We start from the raw sequence: 21,415 nt of genomic DNA, 5'->3' as shown, positions 1-21,415 counted from the left end.
TTGACGATACTAAAATGTTGCCATGGCTTTCTATGAATTAAGGTCTCAACTTGCTAAAGTTTCTAAAATATTTCTTTGTCTAGTAGCTGTTTATCTGCACATCCAAAATTAACCAAAACAAGAGAAAACGCTATAATCGATGGCCTCGACTATTAGATACCCGTTACTCAGCTTAAGGGAGTGCGAGAAAGACGGAGATATGCTCAAAGCAACTTTGCTTTTTTCACTAATACACCTGGCCTATAGCGCCACCTACCTTCTTCTTCTACAACACCACTTGAACTACAGCGCCAACTAGTCTATAGCGCCCCTAGCGGCTTGGCGGCGTATTAGTGCAAACAGCTAATTTGCTGTTGTGGTGTGTAGTCTCGATTGAATTGCAAAATGTTGATTATTATTCCATTATAACTTCTTAATGACTGGTCCGACATCAATAATATTTGGCGTGTAGATAGGTATTGATAGTATAAACAAACTCTCGTTTACATTTTTACAAAATATTAACGGTGTTATAGTCGTTTGTGGGCGTTAGATTGGACTAGGCCCCCTGCTGAAGCAAACTTGCGCTGAGTCTCAAATTTCTATCTTTTATAGTTTCCGAGATCACAGCGTTCATACGGACGGACATACGGACATTTGTAGATAGATCGGCCCGGCTAGTGATCCTGATGAAGAATATATATACGTTATAGGGTCGGAAACGCGTCCTTCTACCCGTTACATACTTTCTGACCAATCTAGTATACCCTTTTACTCTACGAGTAACGGTTATAATTAAACCATTCAGAAGCTCAACAGACTGGGAAATACCCTAGTCGTGTTATTTACACTTAACACTTGGACCATACTAATAATTTACCAATATAGAGTTATAAAAATACTAATTTTAGTGTTCCTGAAAAGAAATTTAACATAAAAAATCAATAAATGAGTTTTTCTAAAAACTAAAATAAAACTTGCGCAGTGCTGCTGTTATGGTTGTATGAATTTTATTTGGAATTGCACTTTTACTTTTGCCAAATTACAGCAACCAATCATAAAAGTTTTACAATTTTTTTGGATTTATTTTCTTGTTTTGTTTTTTCCTTTCAACGTTAAACATACAATATATGCGTTTAAAATGCTATAGCCAAAAAATAGTATATAGTCGTACATTATTCATACTAGCATATATAAATATAATGTATTTTTCATGTTTTCAATTAGCTTGTTTAACGCGTTTTAATAAAAGGTTTTGTCATTGCACGAGCGTTTCGTTTTCAACTTTGATTTTTAATTTTCGTATTTTTACTAAATATCCTTCATGTAAAATTTTACTAACAATTGCACAACTTCGTCCGCTTGATTTATACACACATGCACAGACATACATAAAAATAGCTAAATTATTTTGTATAGTTATTATTGATTTGATAAGAAATCATCGTGTTACGCTTACAATTTTCGTTAAGTAATTTTGTTTATATAAATTCAACTAATTTAAACTAGAATGACTCATTCAGATCGCCGCGGAAAGAATACAAAGATATCGGTATAAATATTTATGCCAAAAAATTGCACTAACACGTAAAACTCAAATGGTAAACATAAAAAACAAAATAATTGCTGCGAATTTTGATTGAATTGGGTTTTGCTCCTTCGGTCGGGGCAGCCGCCGTCTTATAATATAAAACTTAACAAACAATAATTCATTTTCAAAATTGGCTCGGAAATTGTTTAAATCGCCCAGGCAACGCGGCAGGTGGAGAACGGAACCGAATTGGGGATACGGATGCGAATACCCGAAATAAATTCGTATGATTTCCATCTATTGTAACTCCAACTTGACGGCTGCTGGCAAACAGATGGTGAAGAGAAACTTAAATGCTGCATATAGACATAGTTCGTTATATAATCCTTCTAAGTAGCTACATTATGGAATTGTTTAGGTATTTTATATCGTCTCAGCTTTCGTTTTTGTTTTGAGAAATATCGTTTAAAGGAACAAGAGTCATGCCAAAGACAGCACAGAGATTGGGCTCCGGGAGTCTTTCGTTCATTCATTCAATCATTATTAAAACATAATGTACATGTCGCTGCTCTTAGATCGCCTCCAATCTGGATTTGAAGTTTAACTAGAGCCCGTTTTGCGATCAGCTATATTCTTTTCTTTTTTTAAATCTTTTCGTTACTTTGCTGTTTTTTTATGTTTTTGTTTTTGGTCTGTTGATTTCGTTTAATTACAATATTATTATTTAGCTTCTCTTTAGACGCTTTCTGGATTGGCTTCTGCTTTTGAGCTTCTCGATCGTAATTGTAATTGTAATTGTGGTTATTGTAGCAGCTGGTCGTTTGCCTAAGCTCTAGATCAAGTTTATATAACAGGAATGCATGACTAATATACATAGCTATATAATATAGGTCCTACAAGTAGCTAGGATTACATACACATTAATTATACGGTATTAGTTATGGGCATCTAGGCGTCAGGGCCTTGCGGAATATATAGTATATTGGGGGTGCGGTGGAGCAGGAGGGAGGGGAATGTTTACCGCTTTGTGCTAACCAAAAGCCGAACAGAAAATTCATTAAAATTTCATCGTCACATAAATTCTTGAAAAACTCCCAGACTGATTACTGATTAAATCGAAACAAAAAACTGAAGACGTACACATATAGATCTACAATATAACTCGGGAGGGCGGGCAAACAAGAAACGGTTCCGGTTCCAGAAACCCCTGGGACTTCAGGGGCTCTCAAACCGGGGCCTTAGGACTTTTTCACATTGTGCTTGCTAACTAGGGCCTGCAGTTTGTGCAGCTGACTAAGTAGATTGGCATTGGTCTCCTCCAGCCCCTCGAGGCGCTTCTTGTAGTCGTGGTTCTCGGTGACCAGGATCTCGACGCGCCTCTCCAGCTGGTCCATGTACTCCTTCTTCTTCCGGCGGCTTTCCTGAGCAGAGATCTGAAAATAAATCAAATAGGTTAGATTTTTTCCTTAAGCCGGTTGTAAACGATGAAGCCGCTGATGCTGCACCGTTTACGAAATAATGTTCAACCTACTTTATTCTTGATCTTGCGTCGAATCTTCTTGAGCGATTTCTCCTCGGCTTTGGTTAGGGGAAGCTTCTGCGGTATCGGATAGCCTTCGGCCACCAAAGTGCGTTTCTCCTCCTCCGTCAGCAGCAGCGTCCCAGTGGAGCCCTTCTGCAAAATACCAGTGAAAGTCTAATGAGGCAAGAGTCTTGATTAAGTGAGTGATGAAATCGCCCTGCGAAATCGCCCAAATGACTTAGTAATAATTCCCAAAATGTACTCCACATCCTATGAGTAATCGGACGTTTATCACGCATTTAGAATAAATTCGATGTGATAATCTCTCAAATATACATAAGTGCAAAACAAAACCATTAAATACAAGTTTATATTCATATTTCGGTTGATTACTCTTCTTAAGAAGTATGCTCTTAAATTTAAAAACAATTTTCTAAGAAAAGCAATTGGTCGCTTATTTCTCTTTTTGTTTTTAAATATTTTTTTAAAGAATTGGATGGTGTGAGCAATCTGTGGCTTTTATAAAATTTCTGCTTTTATTTTTTTAATATAAGTACAAAACTATTTTATAAAATAAAAGTTTATTTTTATACCCTTGCAGAGGGTATATTGATTTCAGTCAGAAGTTTGCAACGCAGTGAAGGAGACGTTTCCGACCCCATAAAGTATATATATTCTTGATCAGCATGACTAGACGAGTCGATCTAGCCATGTCCGTCTGTCCGTCTGTCCGTCTGTCCGTCTGTCCGTCTGTCCGTCTGTCCGTCTGTCCGTCTGTCCGTCCGTTTCTACGCAAACTAGTCTCTCAGTTTTAAAGCTATCGGGCTGAAACTTTCCCAAAAGTCTTATATCTTTTGCAGGTAGTATATAAGTCGGAACCAGCCGGATCGGACAACTATATCTTATAGCTCCCATAGGAATAATCGGACAAAAAAATGAAAAAAAATTATATCTTTGGTGTTTTTTTAGCATATAAACTCCTAAGCTTGGAAATAACAATTTTTAAATAATTTTGAGTTTTGAATTAAATTTTATCGAAATCGGACGACTATATCATATAGCTGCCATAGGAACGATCGGAAAATTTGTGGAAAAATAATATGAAAAAAATTTTAGCTTCGGTGTTTTTCAACATATAACCTCCAACGCTTGGAAATAACATTTTTTAATTAGTTCTGAATTTCGAATTAAATTTTATCAAAATCGGACGACTATGTCATATAGCTGCCATAGGAACGATCGCAAGATTGGTAGGAAAATAATATGAAACAAATTATAGCTTCGGTGTTTTTTAACATATAACCTCCTACGCTTGGAAATAACATTTTTTAATTAGTTCTGAGTTTCGAATTTAATTTTATCAAAATCGGACGACTATATCATATAGCTGCCATAGGAACGATCGGAAAATTGGTAGGAAAATAATATGAAACAAATTATAGCTTCGGTGTTTTTTGACATATTATCTTATACTATTGGGAATATCATTTTTTGTGTTTTTAAATTTAATAATTATAGCTGCAAGGGTATATAAGCTTCGGCTTGCCGAAGCTAACTTCCTTTCTTGTTATATTTTATTTTAATAATGGTGATTAATCTTTTTAAGAACTGTGCATTAAAATTCAAAAACGTATTTTAAGGAGGGCTTTAAGACGCTAAATTTGTAATACCCTTTATTTTTTAAAGAATTAGGTGGTACAGAATTAAATAGATTGACATGTCCGACGTGTACCTAGTATTTTTAACTTACCGGCTGCGAGCTAATCAGCGGCGTGTGGATCGGCTGCCTTGTCGAGGTGGCCGTTGTGCTGGAACTGGAGCCGGATCCGGATGTGGATCCGGAGGACGATCGCGTGATCCCGGCAGCGGTGCGGCTGACCCGTACGGTTGACTCTCCGCCGGCTGGATTGGCCACGGAGATAGAAACGGAAGCGTTGGGCGACAGGGGCGAAAACAAGTGTTCCGGTGTTAAGTTACCTTCGGAATCGTCGCTGGGCAGGGAGGATGGCGGCGTTAGCGGGATTCCATAGCCATGGGCATGGGTTTTGCCGGAGCCACTGCTGGCGTTCTGTTTCTCGCTCTTGATCGCCATTTTGGCCATCAGCAGATTGTCCTGGACGAGGTTTTGCTGCTGGCGCTGCTGGGACTTGATGAGGCTGTTGTTGCTGTTGATGCTGGTGGCCAGCAGGAGGCCACCGTGCTGGAAAAGAAATCAAGGCGGTCAGTAAAGTAAAGTCAAGAAAATTGGGTTTTACTTGTTAATGCCTAAACTATAGTCCGGAAACCAATAGATTTTTGTTTTATACAAATCGATTCACTAAAGAAATTGCTCAACTCAAACTAAATTAAGTTGGTTAAGTTTTAAAAACAATATATTAGGATATTTCAAATATTTTTCATGGGCATTCCAAACTGTTTTGAAGAAATTCAATGAATCAACCCTAATTTTCTTACAGATGAGTAATGTTACATACTTAACATACACTATACATACTTAAGTATTTTGGGTATTTTTACTGCTTTTGGTATATTTTGCAAATTCTTTAGGAGCTAATTGAAATTCGGCTTAGCGATTGTACATAACTGGTGTATTTTAGATATTTGTACTGCTTTTGGTATATTTAGCAAACTTTTTAGGAGCTTCTTGGAATTCAGCTTAGTGGAATGTACATACTTTGCACATCCTTTTAGTATTTTTGGTATTTTTAGTGATCTTGGTATATTAGCGAATTCTTGAGGAGCTGGTTTAAATTCAACTTAGTGGCCTTACCTTCGGCTCGAATAGCAACTCCGACTGCAGGTGGGCCAGACTAAGGCTGAGCTGGCGCTGCGAGCTGCTCGCTTGCGAAGTGGGACTGGCGGGGCAGCTGGAGTCCGGCGACATGGGCTCATCCTTGATGGCCGACTCGTCGATCTCGATGTCGGAGCAGATGTCCGGCGACATGCTGCCATCCCGCAACGACGACACCGAGGAGCTGCAGTCGTTGTCGTACAGGTGCTGAGGTAGTTGAAAGTGCTCCAGGCTGGCCACCACCACGTGGTTGGACCCGGATCCGTGGTGTGGCTGGTGCGCCTGCAGACCCTGCAGGCCGGAGGATCGTGTCAGATCTGCGACGGAGGTGTTTAGGGCGGGATTGCTGCTCAGCCGGCTGGTGGGCGTGGCATGCGTGGGCGGGGCGTGGAAGGTCAGGCACTTGGGGTCGATGGTCACGCGCCCGCTGGTCGCCGTCTTCGGTGAAATGGCGGGAAAGCACTCGTCGTCCATGTCTGGAGGAGAAAGTGAGATAGAGGTTAGATCCAATTTTTCAATTACTTATTTACACACAATATTATTAATACATCTATTAATTTTTAAAGAACTGTTCTATTTCCAAAAAGTAAACTTTAATTTCTTTGAGGGTTATAAAAACAGTTTCTTTTTAGTCTTATACAAATGCTAATCGACACGTCATCCAAAAAACTACCAACATCTTGTTAAAAAATACATATTTGTTCAGCGGCAGCACTACGTATGAGTGATTGTATTTTTAAGAGAACTAGTTTAAATTTTTATCACTAAACTCATTTCACTCTTAGTTTAGGGCCCACGTTTTTAAGTGCCTAGATCGAACTTCTTAAATGTATGTATTTCATTTAAAGATTACACGAGGGCCATTCGATTTAATTAGATCACTCTTTTTTTAATTACTTCTGATCATTAAGTTCGAAGCCAACAACAAGAGCCTTAAAAACTATTTAATCGGATCACTTTATCTATCATTTGGTTTAATTACTTAGATTTGCTTTACGTCAGCTAAAATCGGTTCCAGTTGGTCTTATTTAATTGTTATTTTTTGACTAAAATAATTAGCTCACAGCCGTATTTGTTCTCGACTCTATTTTTTTGGTAGACAACTACCGGAATCAAATAGAGCAATATGTGCGCAAATATGCTGGCCAAATATTTTCGCGTCTAACCCACATTTGTTATGAAAGAATTGGAGTTCTAGTCTGTAAGTAAGCAAACAACGGATCACTTTCCTTTGCCAGAGCACGCGTCAATTCCCCGAGTTGCACTTGTGTTTGCATTTGATATTCTGTTGTTTCAGTTTTTTATATTTTTCTGGCAAAACTTTGTGCCGTCCCTGCACCACCACCAGCACTCCGGCCCCCACAACTACGAAAAATTTCGTTTTAATTTTATTTACACAGTTGTCGTACAGTTTCCATAAAATTACAAATAATAACAGCTCGAAAAATGGAAAAAAGAGAAGCCCAGAACTCGGGCAGGGTAATTATACACAGTTTGCTGCCGTACATACGAACAACTGATATCGCGTCAAAGTACAAAACTTCATGCACGAGTACTGCGTTAAATTGCTAAATGCTACCGCGACACTAGAAAAAGAACAGAGCGGATCTGAAACTGTTTTTCAACTGTTATTCTTGCCAGCGTTGTTTTCACTATGTACCTGGCCTAAATTAACCAACTGCCAACTGTGTTTGGATTGCCATTTGGGTTTACAGACAGCCCCAAAAAAACTGGGTCTACATACGTCTGGATGCAATGGCCCGAGTTATCTGTAATAGCTCTGTTTAACTCAGAATTCCTTGACTTGTCTAGGTTTACCTCTTGGTATAGTAAATATTTTAACAGATTATATTTCATTTACATTGTATATTACAAGGACAAGTTATCGTTAGTAGCTCAGAAATTGTTTGATTGCTAATGTTCACCCTGCTAGTATATTTTATATTTCATTTATTTATGTTACAATTCTATTACAATAATAACTATAAAGACCCATATGAAAAGATATTAAAACGAAACATTTTGTATAATCTATGATAGTATTTGATCACAATGGTCTTTCACCATACCTATATAGTATCATCGCATACATATCAACATGAGTGGTACCTCCACTTTAAGAGTTTAAATGATCTATCTAAGGGAAAGAAGCTCCTCATTATCTATAATATTTCTTGATCTTTTTTATACGAGCTTGGATGGCATTACGTAACTTTCATTTACATTGTATATTACAAGGACAAGTTATCGTTAGTAGCTTGGTTTTACTCAGAAATCGTTTGATTGCTAATGCTCACCCTGCTAGTATATTTTATAGCTCATTATTTATGTTACAATTCTATTACAATAATAATTATAAAGACCCATATGAAAAGATATTAAAACAATACATTTTTTATAATCTATGATAGTATTTGATCAAAATGGTCTACCATATAATACCATAACTATATAGTGGTACCTACACTTTAAGGAGTTTAAATGATCTGTCTAAGGGAAAGAAGCTCCTCATTATCTATAATATTTCTTGAGCTTTTTTATACGAACTTGGATGGCATTACGCAACTTTCACTGATTTGAAGTACACCTAGATAAGGGATCCAATACCATCCCCCGAGTGACTTACCCTCGATCTTGGCCTGCAGGCTTTTTGGTGAATCGGGCAGGGAGTCAACGTCGCTGCTGAGGCTGTAGGAGTGCTCCGTCTTGATCGGCTGTGTGCCATTGAGCAGGGCATCCGAGATGAGCTTGTCGTTGAGTATGACGGTGGGATCTTTGACGTCGCGATCGAACAGCCAGTCGTCCATATCGTGATCGGGGCTGATTTTCAAGGATTCCTGTAACAGGGCACCGAAATGGAAACAGACAAATGGTTCGCAATTAGTAAATGTACAAAAGTCATTCATAGTCATAGTCGTGTTGCACAGCGATAGCACGGTTATATAATTAAACACAAAAACTGAATGCGAAAAACAAAAGTACAATTGCCATACCTACATATATACGACCTATGGCGAAATCACACGAGAATCGCACACCCAAAACGCAACACGGGCCATGCAGATAGCTCAAAAAGCAAAAAAACTATATATATATGGGTATATATAGAAAACTGATTTGATTTGATTTTAGAAGCACATAGAGCAGATCCCAACTGCCCCATGCATACGGTGGCTATGCAATATATTTCTGTTGTCAATCTTATCAGAAGACATTTTACCATCGCCAACGCTCGGCGTTTCGGACGTACCCTTGAAATAATTGTTGTTGGGCTGGGCAATCAGCAGAGAGAGCCATTTTAGAGCTATCAATATTTCGTATAGTCATTAATTTTTGGGGCCTGCAAATCAGTGGTGGGAATATTTCTCACCTAGGTGGGGTACAGGGTAGGGGCTAAGAAACGCTTCTAGGTTGGGTAATTGGTACTTGAATTATTTTTGGTTGGGGTAAAGGTATTTTTCGATTATTAAGGGTATCATAATGGTAATTTAGTGGGTGCTTCATTTTCTCAGAGGCCGAAAGGTGCTATTATCACTAAAGTTAAGGTTCCATTTATATAGGTTCCTCAGAGTATTGAGGTTTGGACAGAAATTAAATAATTAAACTGGTATACTATGGTTGAACTTTAATTTACTAGGGTTTATTTATAAAGGTCACCCAATGGGATATGTCCTGAAGGACCTATTAAAATCATTTAATGGTCATTGCCCCTGTTTTCATTAAAGTTGTCAATCGAGTTTTAACGAAAGTTGTTGGCAAATGGTTGGCACAAATTTATATTAAAAGTCCCATGGAGAGTGGAGTGGGCAAGATTGTAATTAATTATAATGAACAGGCCCAGTCTTAAGTGTTTCGATGCTGAGATGAGCGCTAAGACCAACCTTGGAAATCACTCACAATCACAATCAAAGTGCAGCACAAATAACTCAAACGAGTTCTATTCCACGAGTGTTATTTGCCGCCAAAAAGCGAAGAGCCGAATGGAATGGTGAAAACAAACAGCTCCAGAATATATTTAATTTGAACGCTAAGCCCGCCCCGATGATGTAATCCCGAATGTGCCAGATTTTTGGACTGGATTCGCTTAATTGTCCCCTGGCAATCTACGGCAATAAATTGCTGACCCATTTAAAGGCGGCTTTCTGTGGCAAATATGCACATGGATATAACTATATATTCGAGTGAGTGACTGTCTGTCTGTCTGTCTGCGATAAAGAAGTGCATGTAATTACGCTTTAAAAACACATTTGTATGTAAAAAGCCAGCCGGGCCCCACCTCTCCAAAGTTCACATTCTAAGCCAAACCAAGTGGAATCCAGTTTTGGCCATAAAAAAAAGGGAACGTCGATGGCGGTATGTAGATATGTAAACAGGTACGATTCTTCCCGATTCTTTGTGGGTCTTTGGTTCTTCGGATTCTTCGGGTTCTTCCACGCAATCCGCCGTACAAGGTACACACCATACCCGTGAGCCTAAACATTGATTACCGTTTGCACCCGAGCATTTATAAACTCTTAATGCGGTACTCGCAATCACAAACGAGGTAAGTTTAATGGGTTTATTCATTGAAGAATAGTAAAGATCACTTTTATCCACTCTCAGAAATACTAGATCTTCTTGATGATATTCGTTGTGAAAATATTTCGGTTTCTAATATGTTTATCACAAATTCAAAATGTATTTTCTCTATAGTCGGCCTACTTTTTAAATTGATTGATTTTCATAAATCATAAACTCTCTAATCTTATTATGTTGACTTGCCATATAAAATCGTAGAAATAAAAGAAAAAGATTAAAAATGGTAAACAAAGACGTAACCAAAAATGATCTCTAAGGCTTTACTTTTAAGACTAAAACGAGTTTTTACTTTTCAAAGTTTCCATTTCAATACGTCAACGCATTACATAAAATGAGCTATAAATTCGCCTTAATTCCAAGCTGAGAACGGTGTTTTTTGCTTTGACTAAGAATTTTAGATTTCCTAGAAGCAATAAAATTAATTTTTCATTTGCATGCCTTTCTTACTCATCTAGTATTATTTTGGATGATTTTGAAATTTCTAAGTTAGATCATGATAAAAATTGAGTTAGTAGTATTAAAATCGATAATTACTGCTTTGTATAAACACCTCAACTTAAATAGTTTTAAGTATCTATTAGGCCATTCGTATATTTATATTTAGTTGTACGTTGTATTTCCATATGACATATAAATTTCCCAACTTTGAATAGAGTTTCTTCAAAAATGAATGGTTTTGTGTTAGTGCAGTAATTAAAAAAATGGCAAATGGCCAAAGAAAGTGCGAAATTAGGCAGCAGTTTCTCTCGACCAAAGCGACTACTGTCATTCGATGTTTACTGTAATTCATAAATTCTGAAAGCCAACGAAAGTATTGAATAGCCGAGAATTAATGATCCGCCCACTATGCTAATACTCGTGGGCCGGCCCTCGCATTTTTTCGTTTCGATGGACAGTGCATTAAAACACAAATACACAAGTGCTTTCTCCGCATTTTAGCCGTCGCCATACATCGGGCCAAGAATCAGCAAGCAGTATGGTATATAGTATACAGTATACTACTTATAACCACCGAGAAGCGTAAATAAAATGAGAGTGTGCGTGCCCAGTGTGTGGTGTGTGTTTATGATGAGTTCAACGAACCTCGGGAATTGTTGAGAATTAGCAATTCTTGAAAAATGCTACCAAAACGGGCAACACAGATACAGGCACACACACTCGGGGATACGGAACACAGATACAGGCAGTCGTACAAACATATACCCATCGGTCTGTATACAAATATGTATGCTGCCTGCCGATGATGAAAGAAAGAAGAAAGCCAGGAGAAAAAAATGAAAAAGACAGCAAAAATGCTCGCAGGCATTTGCTACCTCTTTTGTTAGCTGCTGCGGATCAGGTGGGGGCATCGTGTTCGGGAGGTGGGGCACTACACAGAGGGAAAATCCGCTCAGCAGTTCCATGTTGCAATTCCCTATCCTCATCTTAGTATCTTATCTCAGGCCTCACTGTACCCATTTAAACCCGAATCATATCTTATAATAACAAACCAACGTCCATATCACAGAGCTAAGATAACTATAACTTATTTTAAATTCTATTTATACATCAATCGGGTCGCAAATCTTATCAATTTTAAACTGAAGTTTAACCCAGGGACTTGAACATACTGGAAAATAATAAATGCCAAAACGACCTTGTCAGAAAATTGTGTAAACTACAAGATAAATATGGACATTACGCCTATTAGTTTCTTAGCTCCAATAATGTGTGCAGTGTGCCATTTCCTAAGGTTTGGGTTTTTTGAGAATGCTGAAATAGATTTTTATAGTTCCAACATCCTGTTGAAAGCAAGTTATTTTATATTATTATTTATACTTTGAGGTTCGGATTAAAAGTATTTTAATAGTATTATATTGTAAGCAAAAATCAATACACTTATAATTCCTAAAGTCAAAAGACTAGCTTTTTAACTTTTTTTTTTAACTTTTAACTGTAGGAATATTATACCATTTTATAGATTTGGAATACTTATGTATACGCATTGATAAATCAAAAATGTTTAGGATGGAATTCTTTTAAAAAGAAGGCAATAAGTAATCTAAAACTAATGGCTTATAGAGATTAACACTCTATGGAATTTCGAACGTACTAACTAAATTCCGGTTTGATCTAACGTTAATAACTTTCCTTCTTTACGTGATATTACGAGTTATGGTTATGCAATCACACCGAATAGATGACCATTTGTGGTGAATATTTTTCCGGGTGCACCTGTAGCACCGCTTGTTGCACGTTTCAGGTGGGTTTCGCCTCTCTCCCTGCCACCTCTCCGATTTGTGTGTTCCAATGAAAGCGCGGCACCGGTGAAATGGCTAAGGGCGCCTTCTCAAGTGGAAAGCGGTGCGGTGTGGTGTGGTGCGATGCTCGACTTGGAGTTGAAGTTGGGATTGGAACTGGAGATGGAGATGGAGATGGAGCTGGAGTGCCTCTTGGGCCACAAAAACCGCTTGAACGCGGCTAAGCCCGACTTGACTTGGCTCGGCGATCGATTGCCTAACCATCGGAGCCTGTGAAATGCAATCGTTTGACCCCATTTCGTTGGCGATTCACAGAAACCTGTTGCCCCGTTCGAATGTCACGTGCAGAGAATTGTTCTGCCTTTTCTTCCAGATGCCCCGCACTCGGTACGTCACTTGGGAACCCAATCAACCAGCTACTTTGCAACCGATAAAGGTGGAATAAAACAAAAAGGCAAAAATCAAAATAGCCGCCGGAGGGGTTTTCTTTATCTTACGGCATGAAATTAACATACACATATGGGTGTTGGTGTTGCCGGGTCCCCCGGTCTGCCCATTATACAATTTTATTCAAATTTCCAGTCTTCAGGTCTCTCTTCCCGAAAAATACAAAAAATCGAAACAAGAAAGGGTGAAAAAGAGCCACAAACATACAATTTCATAAAAATAATTAAACTGGTTATAGTTTTTTTCGTTCGGTTTGGTTTCTCTTCTTTCTTCTTTCTTTTAAACCTCTGTATCTCCTTTGGGGTTTTTTGTTTTTTTTTCCTTTTTGACTGTTTTGTCTATACATTTTTTCGATTTTGCTTTTTTTTCGCTTGCTCCACAATTTGGATTGATTAAATAATGTTGCAGCAAGCGAAAACCTTTCACATTTATAAAACTGCAGCCGTGTGCGTGCGGATCATTATGTATGTATCGTTTTCTTTGTGTTGTGCACAGCATTTTTCAGCCGAGTCTTTATTTCTTTCCAATTTTTATGCCCAGGCTGCATCATTCGCCACTGGTGTGTTGGTAAAGTGAAAGGTGCTCCCACAATTCAAAAAGAGCAGAAACCAAAAAAACACAAAAACACAGAAACTGAACTGCCTTTTAACTTGAAAAATTGCTACGGTTTCGTTTTTCGTGAGCGTGGTAAATGGTAATGGGGCTACGATGTAAATGGCCATCGTCAAATGCCTTTGCCTTGAAAAGAAAGTGCGAATTAACCAGAAATCCCCCGCCAGAATGCACTACAAATGGCTTAATCAGAACGTGAAATTAACTGGAATATTACGTATGCGACATGTTGCAGTCGCAAATGCAAATCCTCTGAGAATTCCATGACGTACTGGCCCTGCGTTCGGTATAAATATAACCTAATATGTGTATAAATAGATGGAAAAAAGCGAAAACGGGTGGGCGGAAGGTCCGATGCGGGTTCAGCTTATCGCCAACATATGTTTGTGCGCCTTTTTGCGCGAGGAAAGTACGTAAGCAGCACGTCTGACGTACACACACCAACGATTCGCCAAACGGAAATCATTGTGAAAGTAACCGAAAAATAAAAATAAAAATGAATATAAGCGGGGAATAATGCGAAGAGATGGTGCCCAGGGAGGTTCAAGACACCCCCGATTAAAGCCCCCACAATCTTAAGTCTTCGTTATCCTAATCCCCAGAGATCGTATCTTTTTTGCGGTTTCGGTGTTGAGATAGTCATAGTGGGTGCTCAACAGAGATCCACAATGTTTCAGCTTTTGAGACCGTCTAATGCCTTTCACAAAATCTTCGAAGAGCGGCCAAAAGCCAAAAGCGTACATCTGCATATATGCAAAACAGACATAACCAATTTGGCAATGCGCCGATGAGTCAGAGCTGGTCGACCTTATTGGAAAACCCATAATGAATTCACTTTCAAGGTTTCTCGGAAAGATAATGCTTGAAAAATTTGCTGTCAGCGGGTAATTACGGAATTCTAGGCTTTAACTTATGACTCTCTAATGGATTTTGATGTTTTTAGCGAAGATTTGGAATCTGATTAGAGGACGTTTTGGGGTTACGAAATGCACAATTTTGAAAAACGCATTGCCGTTATTTAAATTTACAACCGAAAGTAAGTACGAAGGCCGTTTACTTATAATATATCACCTGTCACATGAACTGCAAACAGATCTTAAGGTTCAAACACTCTCCCATAACTTTTAAAAAGAGTCCTGAAGGTCCATATGGTGCTTAGAGTTACGATTTCTCAATGTACGGGACCACCCCCTACATCTTTAAAAAGTCGTTAAAGCTTAAAAAGTTCATAGATTCCAAGATGGGTTACCAATATCGTACAAGGTTTAAGGTCATTATAATGTATAATAGTACAGTATCTTCTTTCAAATGTTTTTGGGACCACATTAAAGAATATTAAAAGTTTTTGGGACCACATTAAAGAATATTAAAGGTCGAGTAAATCTATTAAAGTCTTAAGCGAAATATATATTTCTTTTAATATCCTAATCCTATATCATCTTTTGAGTTTTTCCAAATAAATCTTTTAGAAGGGAGTTATTATTTATTTTCCCACATCCCGTGAACCTTAAGGTCTGTAGCGATTAAAGGGGTATCAACTCCAATAACGTGTGACAGCAGTGGGTGGTCGATTCGAAACCCCATCCCTTAGGCAACTTCCTTTCCCATTGTTTCTCCGCCTCCAAAAGGCCTCCAACTGTTGCTTCCCAGTTGCCTGTTGCCTGCTGTTACACTTATCGTATAACACTTCATTAGCACTGGCAATATGTCGCTACGCCCACGCCCACTACCACAAAGACCCCGTTCCTCGATAAGAAGGAAGCTGTAACATATTGTAAACTCAGAGCGGTTCCATGAATAATTCACACTCTTCGGGCCCTGGCCACAACAACTCCTCCGACGTCCTGACATTGACGTCAAAAACAAAACGCGAACAGCTGGCCAAATGGCCGCCCACTCTTTTGGCTAAGAGAGCTGCTCGATATCTGGCCAAAAAGAGTAAGCTAAGAGAGGGTTTTCCGCGTGGACACTACGTATATCTGCGCATCCTGCAACGCGCAGCGCGTGTAAATCCGCATGAATGGCCGACATGAATGGGAAAATATATGTGTATATATATCTATATCTGTATCTAGAGAGCGAGAGGAGCCAGCGAGACTGGCGCACATGTAAACCAATACTATGTGGGGGCACAAATTTAATTATGCGCGCTTTTTCCCCTGCCTTTTTGCTTTTCTGCTGCCTTGCCATATGTTTGGACTTTTGGCATAGAAATTGTGTCGCTGGAGCGGGCTAAATTTGCAATAGTCGCTGGGTTTCTTTGCATTCGCTTTGTGCTTTAACCTGTTTTGCAGATTGCAACGCTTGGCTCATTGGAAATGTCAAAGTTAAGCAATACAACACACCAATACACCAAAAATCGTATATCGTATCGCATAGATATAGATATAGAGACGTTGATAGACCATATTGAAAGTATCGTGCACAGCTCGAACTAGTTATTCAAATATGCTCTCGAGAGTCGATTGTCGAGACTTTTAGCTCCCGAAGTCGAAGTCGCTGTCGCAGTCTGTTGCCAAGCACGTTTTTCTGTTTTCCGTTTCTTGTTGGATAGTAAGTAGTATTCTCGTGTGCATTTTAAATAGCGGGCCTTGCATTCGGCCGTTAGAAAATCTCGGCCCAACCTCAACGAAATGCACATTTGCATTCATCGAGGCAGCAGGGCTGCATGGACCATAGAGGGTATCGAATTGGCCGAAAAGAAATTGCTAATACCATTATGCACGCCCTCTTTGGCCTGTCCATATTCTGCTTATACAAGCGAAAGTTAACCCACAAAAGAACAGCTCCATAAATGTCAAAAATATACAAATTTTTTTTATTCGCTTCTATCTCAATGGAAGCGCGGAAAAGTTGCTGACTTCTTGACTTCTTGTTAATGCTGCAGTTTTCCCCTTTCTTTGGTCTTTAGCTCTCAACCTCTCTCTACGTTTTGTCCAATAAAAGTATTTAGGAAAGTCAACAGGTTTTGACTTTGGTCAGCATTCTTTTGTGAAGGCAAATGCAGTTTATTTTTTTTCGATTTTGCCCAAGGTAATCTTTTCCGGCAGTTTACTGTTACCAGTAGAGTTCGACTCAAGAGTTTCTTCTTCGAGGTCAGATCGGCGACGATCTTGATGACTTTCAGTTCAAAGCCCAGTCTTCGGACCCCCAGATTTCGCTTTCTTTCCACCCCCAACCCTTTCGTATATATTGTACTATATAAGTATTCTACATCTACTTAGCTATTCAGAAGATAAGCTCAGTTTTAAATCTGCTGAATTAGGCATTCTGTTTCCATGTGCTTCTTATCAACGAAATATGAAAATTTCAGCACTCAACAGAAATAAATTTATTATGTATTTTCTTATCAAGGCTGGACCAGAATCGAAAGTCGCTAAGTTGAAACTTTGATATTTCGATTTGCACTGGAAATTGTTTTCTTCATAAAATGTATTCTGGGAAAAATTTATTACCGGATGATTACCGATCAGTATTGTTATTGGGTTTTCCCGCCCATCGATTTTCACAGAATTCCCCCGGTTGTACACGTACATTTGTATTTGTAAAGAGCTTTAGAGATTTCGCTGTGTCAACTCTTCGTCGCTCTGAACTGATAGAGAGGGGAACCACTCCAAGATCTCTGAATGAAAAGGTAGGGGATTTCTTGATAGCGATGATCGGAATCTCGGCAATGCGGAGCACGTGACATTATCGCAGCTCTCTGAAGACCTGCTAACCCCTATGGGGACTTTCCAACTTCATACCCTTAATAGAGCGACTTGCCAGTTTAATAAAACTGATTATCGGCACGGTATGCCAAGTCATTATTTTTAGTTTTTTGTTTTGATTCAGAAAAAAAACCATGGCATTATAATTATTATTTATTTTTTATTTTTGTCACCCATTTATGTGGAAAACGGTCCGCTAAGCTAATCAAAATTGGGCATTTCAGGCCTTATCTGTGAGCCAGTTTTTTTGCTTTATTTTTTGGTTACAAAATACTTTGAGATAAGATTGTTGATATGCCTGAAGAGACTTCAGAATGATAGTTTATATTATTAAAATAATGCCAAAATAGGAAACTGATAGGCTTGAGCTAGCAAAACAAAAGGTAGAGATCTTTCAAGGGAATTTCGTTATCTGGCCCTGGATGATATCTTGACCTGATCTTGATCTTACTTCCCACCAGGCGTTGGAGGGTATAAGCACAGCGACTTGCCGCAGAAACCGATAATTTCTTGTTATGGGCACACATGGGCATTTGAGATACTTATGAGGTAATTGAGCGCACGCCCCGGGTACGGGTACACTGTACCGCTTACGGGGCGGGAAAAAACGCAATACAACAAAACCTATAAAAACTGCACGCGCATTTTCCCGGGCATTGGGCCTATTTCTGTCCCTCCGTCTACATTGTCTACAAGTCGAGTAGTCGCCGGCGCGCATTATTATCTCCTAATAGTAATGACACTGACGAGCCATACTCTATTTGACTAGCTGCAAAGTGCAGCAGCAGCAGCGGCAGGCGAAAAAAGTCATTACTTTGCATTTAGACCAGCTGATAGCGACCCCTTATCAACTCCACATGTGTCCTCCTCCCATGCCGTAATAGATTCTTTTCTTTTGTGCTCGGCCAGCAGAGCTTCCTCTACACGGAAAGAAAAAACATACAAAAATCAAAGGGCAGCTGTGGGATTTGAACTCGGACCTTTGAGTTTACGATCAAGGCTATCAGAATAACTTTCGTTTTAAAACTTAGAATGCACCTGTATTTAACATTATTCACATATCTATAAAAATCTATTAAGTCATTTTGGGACGGAGGTGGGACTTGAACCCGGACCTCTTTTTATACTTATGCTGGTTATCAAATTTAGAATCCATCTTAATTTAACGTAATTCAAATATATAAAAATCTATAAAGATTTCTTGAGGTAGAGGTAGAGTGGGACTTGAACCCGGACCTCTCTGCCAATTCTGAATAATCGTCAAAAAATTTTTTATAGATCTACTTTTCTCTCTGTACAAAAGCAAGAACAAGTGAAACGAACGGACTGGAGCTGGATGGACGGGCGGACGACATGTATTCATTACTGTTTCCGCAGCGATAAGCACTAGACGACGGCATCTACATCTATGAGTACTCCGCAAATGAAGCTCAGCCCCCAGCACACACTCATTTCATTATATTGAAACATTTCACGATTGCCGTATGAGCAGCAGGAGTTGCGGGGGTGATAGAGAAAGAACTTCGAGTACAAAACAACCAAAACAGAAATCGTTCGCTAATGATAAATTTCTTTTAATTTCTTGGAAAACTCCAATTATCATTATCGCTAAACACAAAATAACTTTGTAGGACAGCGAAACTTCTAAGTTATGAACAGAAATGTTTCCTGGCTGCATGATATAGTCGCTGTCTCTTATCAAAAACCATGTAAATTGATATATTCGAACACAAAAAGTCACTAAAAATTGTCTTTTCTCTCAAAACGGGCACGTAGCTGCCAAGATAAAAGCCTTGAGAACCGCCTTTCCTTTTCGGCACCCTGGGATGGGGTTTGTTCGATTCAGCCATATCATATCATTTTGGCAACGTTTTTTTTGGTTGGGTAATGCCAATGGGCTCGGCACTCCAAGAACGTCCTCCACAAACATGAAATCAAAACTGTGATTCTAGGTGTGTTGTATATTACGGGTGTCAGATATGTCTGGTAGCCGGGCAATTCGATTAGATTTTGGTTTCTTTTACACTATACGGTTATTTGTTTCCATTTTGGGTTTTGGTGATTCGGCGAGCGGACAGTTTTATGAGGTTGCTTGGGACAGGTTTGATCGTAGGCCAGTTTCAGTGGTGATCGGCGTTCTCTCGGGTGATCGCATACATATAAATGCGAACTACTTAATATGCAGAGAGAGAAAAGAAAACTAGCTAAGTTCCGTGGGACCCTTTACCCTTAATTTGTTTCTTCTTTCCTTTCCAAATCGATCATCATACTTAGAATTCAGCTCATGAATATGTTCACGTTTTCCTACCCAGCTGATAAGCTTAATGTGGGTCATTAAAATGTTTTTCTTTGGATTTTTAAATGCAATTTCGTTTCGTGGAAGCACGACTCTTGCGTGTTTAAAATGTATACCGAAATGACTTAATAATCGTATGTTCAAGATGTCTCTGGTCAAAGACCGGAGTTCGTCAAGTTTAGTCGAATGGCCTAACCTTTGTTGAGAAATGTCCACATTTAATTTCAGTGTGTTATAAACTATAAGAGCTACCTATATCTCGAACATTTTCTTATCGTTTCGTTCAAGTTGTCGGCTTTAACTTTCACATATAGCCCGTATCAAGCATACCTGCTGTAATAAAAGCACTCAAGTATCAATGGTTCTGCCTGATATAAGGTACATGTTGCTATTCGCCTGTTTGCTTTGGAGCGGTAATTTGAACACTTACCGGATCTAAGTCAGAGTCCCATATATCTTTGAGGTCGCCATCGTAGAATTCCATGGTTCTTTGAGGTTGGCGCTTTCAGATGCGCTCTAAGAACTCTTTTAGTTGATCTTGCGGTTCGGGGATGGCTAGGATTTTGGTTTTGGTTAGATTCGGTTCCACTTGGTTGCAGTCACACTAATTTTTGATTTTTTCTATTTCAACCCACTTAAAAACTGTCTTCTTTAGTTTATTCTATTATTTTCATACAATTTTACTGACTGAAAGGTGGCTCTTTCTCCGCTCTTTCTCTTTCTATATACTTTATCTTCTTATTCCTCGTGCTCTCTTTCTACCTCTCTTTCTCTTTTTCTTTACTTTTTTCAAAACGAACAGTTCTGGGTGATGACTGTTGGTTGCTTCTTTATAACACTTATTAGGGGGAAACCTGTTGCTTCCAGAGAATGTTTTCACTTGACATTGTTATAGTCTGCGTGTGTGTGTGATTTTTGCGTTTGTGTGTGTATACCGGGCATTCATTCGTATTGGTAGTGGTATTTGGGGTGTATCTGTGTACGGATCTAACTTGGTTTACAACTGTCGGCTGGATTTAACTTGTTGCATGCGCTTTTTCTCGTCGGATTATATTTGGCGTTAACATTAATTGAATTATTAACTTTAACTTTTTCCCGATTCGGAAACGAAACACTCGATTTTCATAGAAAATAGTTAGTTATTATACATTTAGATTTCAACGTTGATAACCATATAATTTAGTTTATTTGATTTTTCTCTTCGCTGTGTATTTTGGACTTGATTACGATTTCAATTGATTTAATTTAATTTTTTCATGTGTTTTGTGTGTGGATGGGGCAGTAAACCGCTTTTAAAATGGCTTTGCTCGGCCCGTGTATAATAGCATTTAATATGTGTAGTTAATATCGTTAACTATAGCAATAATATTTGTAGGTTTGGATGTATATGGGATGGTAGCACACAATTAGAATAAACTGTCCGTAGTGCGACTGCAGCCAAAAACGGTACTAAACTAAATGTCGGTGAAATTCTTGTGAATGCGAACGAACGAATCGAAGCGTCAACCCTCTGCCGACGTCGCTGCTCGCCGTTTCTCTCTTTCTCCCCATCTCTTTCGCTCACATATACCCCTCTCTTTCTGTCTATCTCTTTTACTCTCTCTGCGTTTATAATGCCGGCAACTCGACTGCGCTCAGAATTCCAGATGGAAAAGCTCGAACAGGTGATACTCCCTCTGGGTTTTAAATATATCTTTCGGATTCCGTTC

General features: G+C 38.8%; 1 protein-coding gene across 3 annotated transcripts; it reads right to left on the bottom strand.

Moving 5' to 3' along the window:
* Nucleotides 1-967: 967 nt before the first annotated feature.
* LOC119554261 (cyclic AMP response element-binding protein A) lies at nucleotides 968-21,147 on the bottom strand. Of its 3 annotated transcripts, XM_037865103.1 has the most exons (7): nucleotides 20,137-21,147; nucleotides 8,450-8,660; nucleotides 5,803-6,299; nucleotides 5,010-5,232; nucleotides 4,783-4,934; nucleotides 3,042-3,185; nucleotides 968-2,943 (listed from the first exon to the last, which is right to left on the bottom strand). In XM_037865103.1, exons 1-7 carry the CDS (start codon nucleotides 20,188-20,190, stop codon nucleotides 2,749-2,751), a joined length of 1,476 nt encoding a protein of 491 aa, XP_037721031.1. In that variant the 5' UTR covers nucleotides 20,191-21,147; the 3' UTR covers nucleotides 968-2,748. The 3 variants fall into 3 exon arrangements, with proteins under 3 accessions (XP_037721031.1, XP_037721030.1, XP_037721032.1); XM_037865102.1 differs by having other exon boundaries at nucleotides 4,783-5,232; XM_037865104.1 differs by lacking the exons at nucleotides 8,450-8,660; nucleotides 20,137-21,147 and adding an exon at nucleotides 7,053-7,162 and having other exon boundaries at nucleotides 2,749-2,943; nucleotides 4,783-5,232.
* Nucleotides 21,148-21,415: the final 268 nt, after the last annotated feature.

Source organism: Drosophila subpulchrella, chromosome 3L (genome assembly GCF_014743375.2).
Source record: "Drosophila subpulchrella strain 33 F10 #4 breed RU33 chromosome 3L, RU_Dsub_v1.1 Primary Assembly, whole genome shotgun sequence".
NCBI lineage: Eukaryota > Metazoa > Arthropoda > Insecta > Diptera > Drosophilidae > Drosophila > Drosophila subpulchrella.
Note: the sequence above shows the minus strand (reverse complement) of the source record. Positions and strands in the feature narration are given on the sequence as shown.

What these genes read in the sequence shown, in the direction of transcription:
- LOC119554261 (XM_037865102.1), bottom strand. Translation starts at nt 20,190, where the DNA reads ATGGAATTCTACGATGGCGACCTCAAAGATATATGGGACTCTGACTTA. An exon ending in CGCTGATTAGCTCGCAGCCG is followed by an intron (nt 3,186 to 4,782) that starts GTAAGTTAAAAA and finishes GGTATTTTGCAG; the next exon opens with AAGGGCTCCACTGGGACGCT. An exon ending in GACGCAAGATCAAGAATAAA is followed by an intron (nt 2,944 to 3,041) that starts GTAGGTTGAACA and finishes ATTTATTTTCAG; the next exon opens with ATCTCTGCTCAGGAAAGCCG.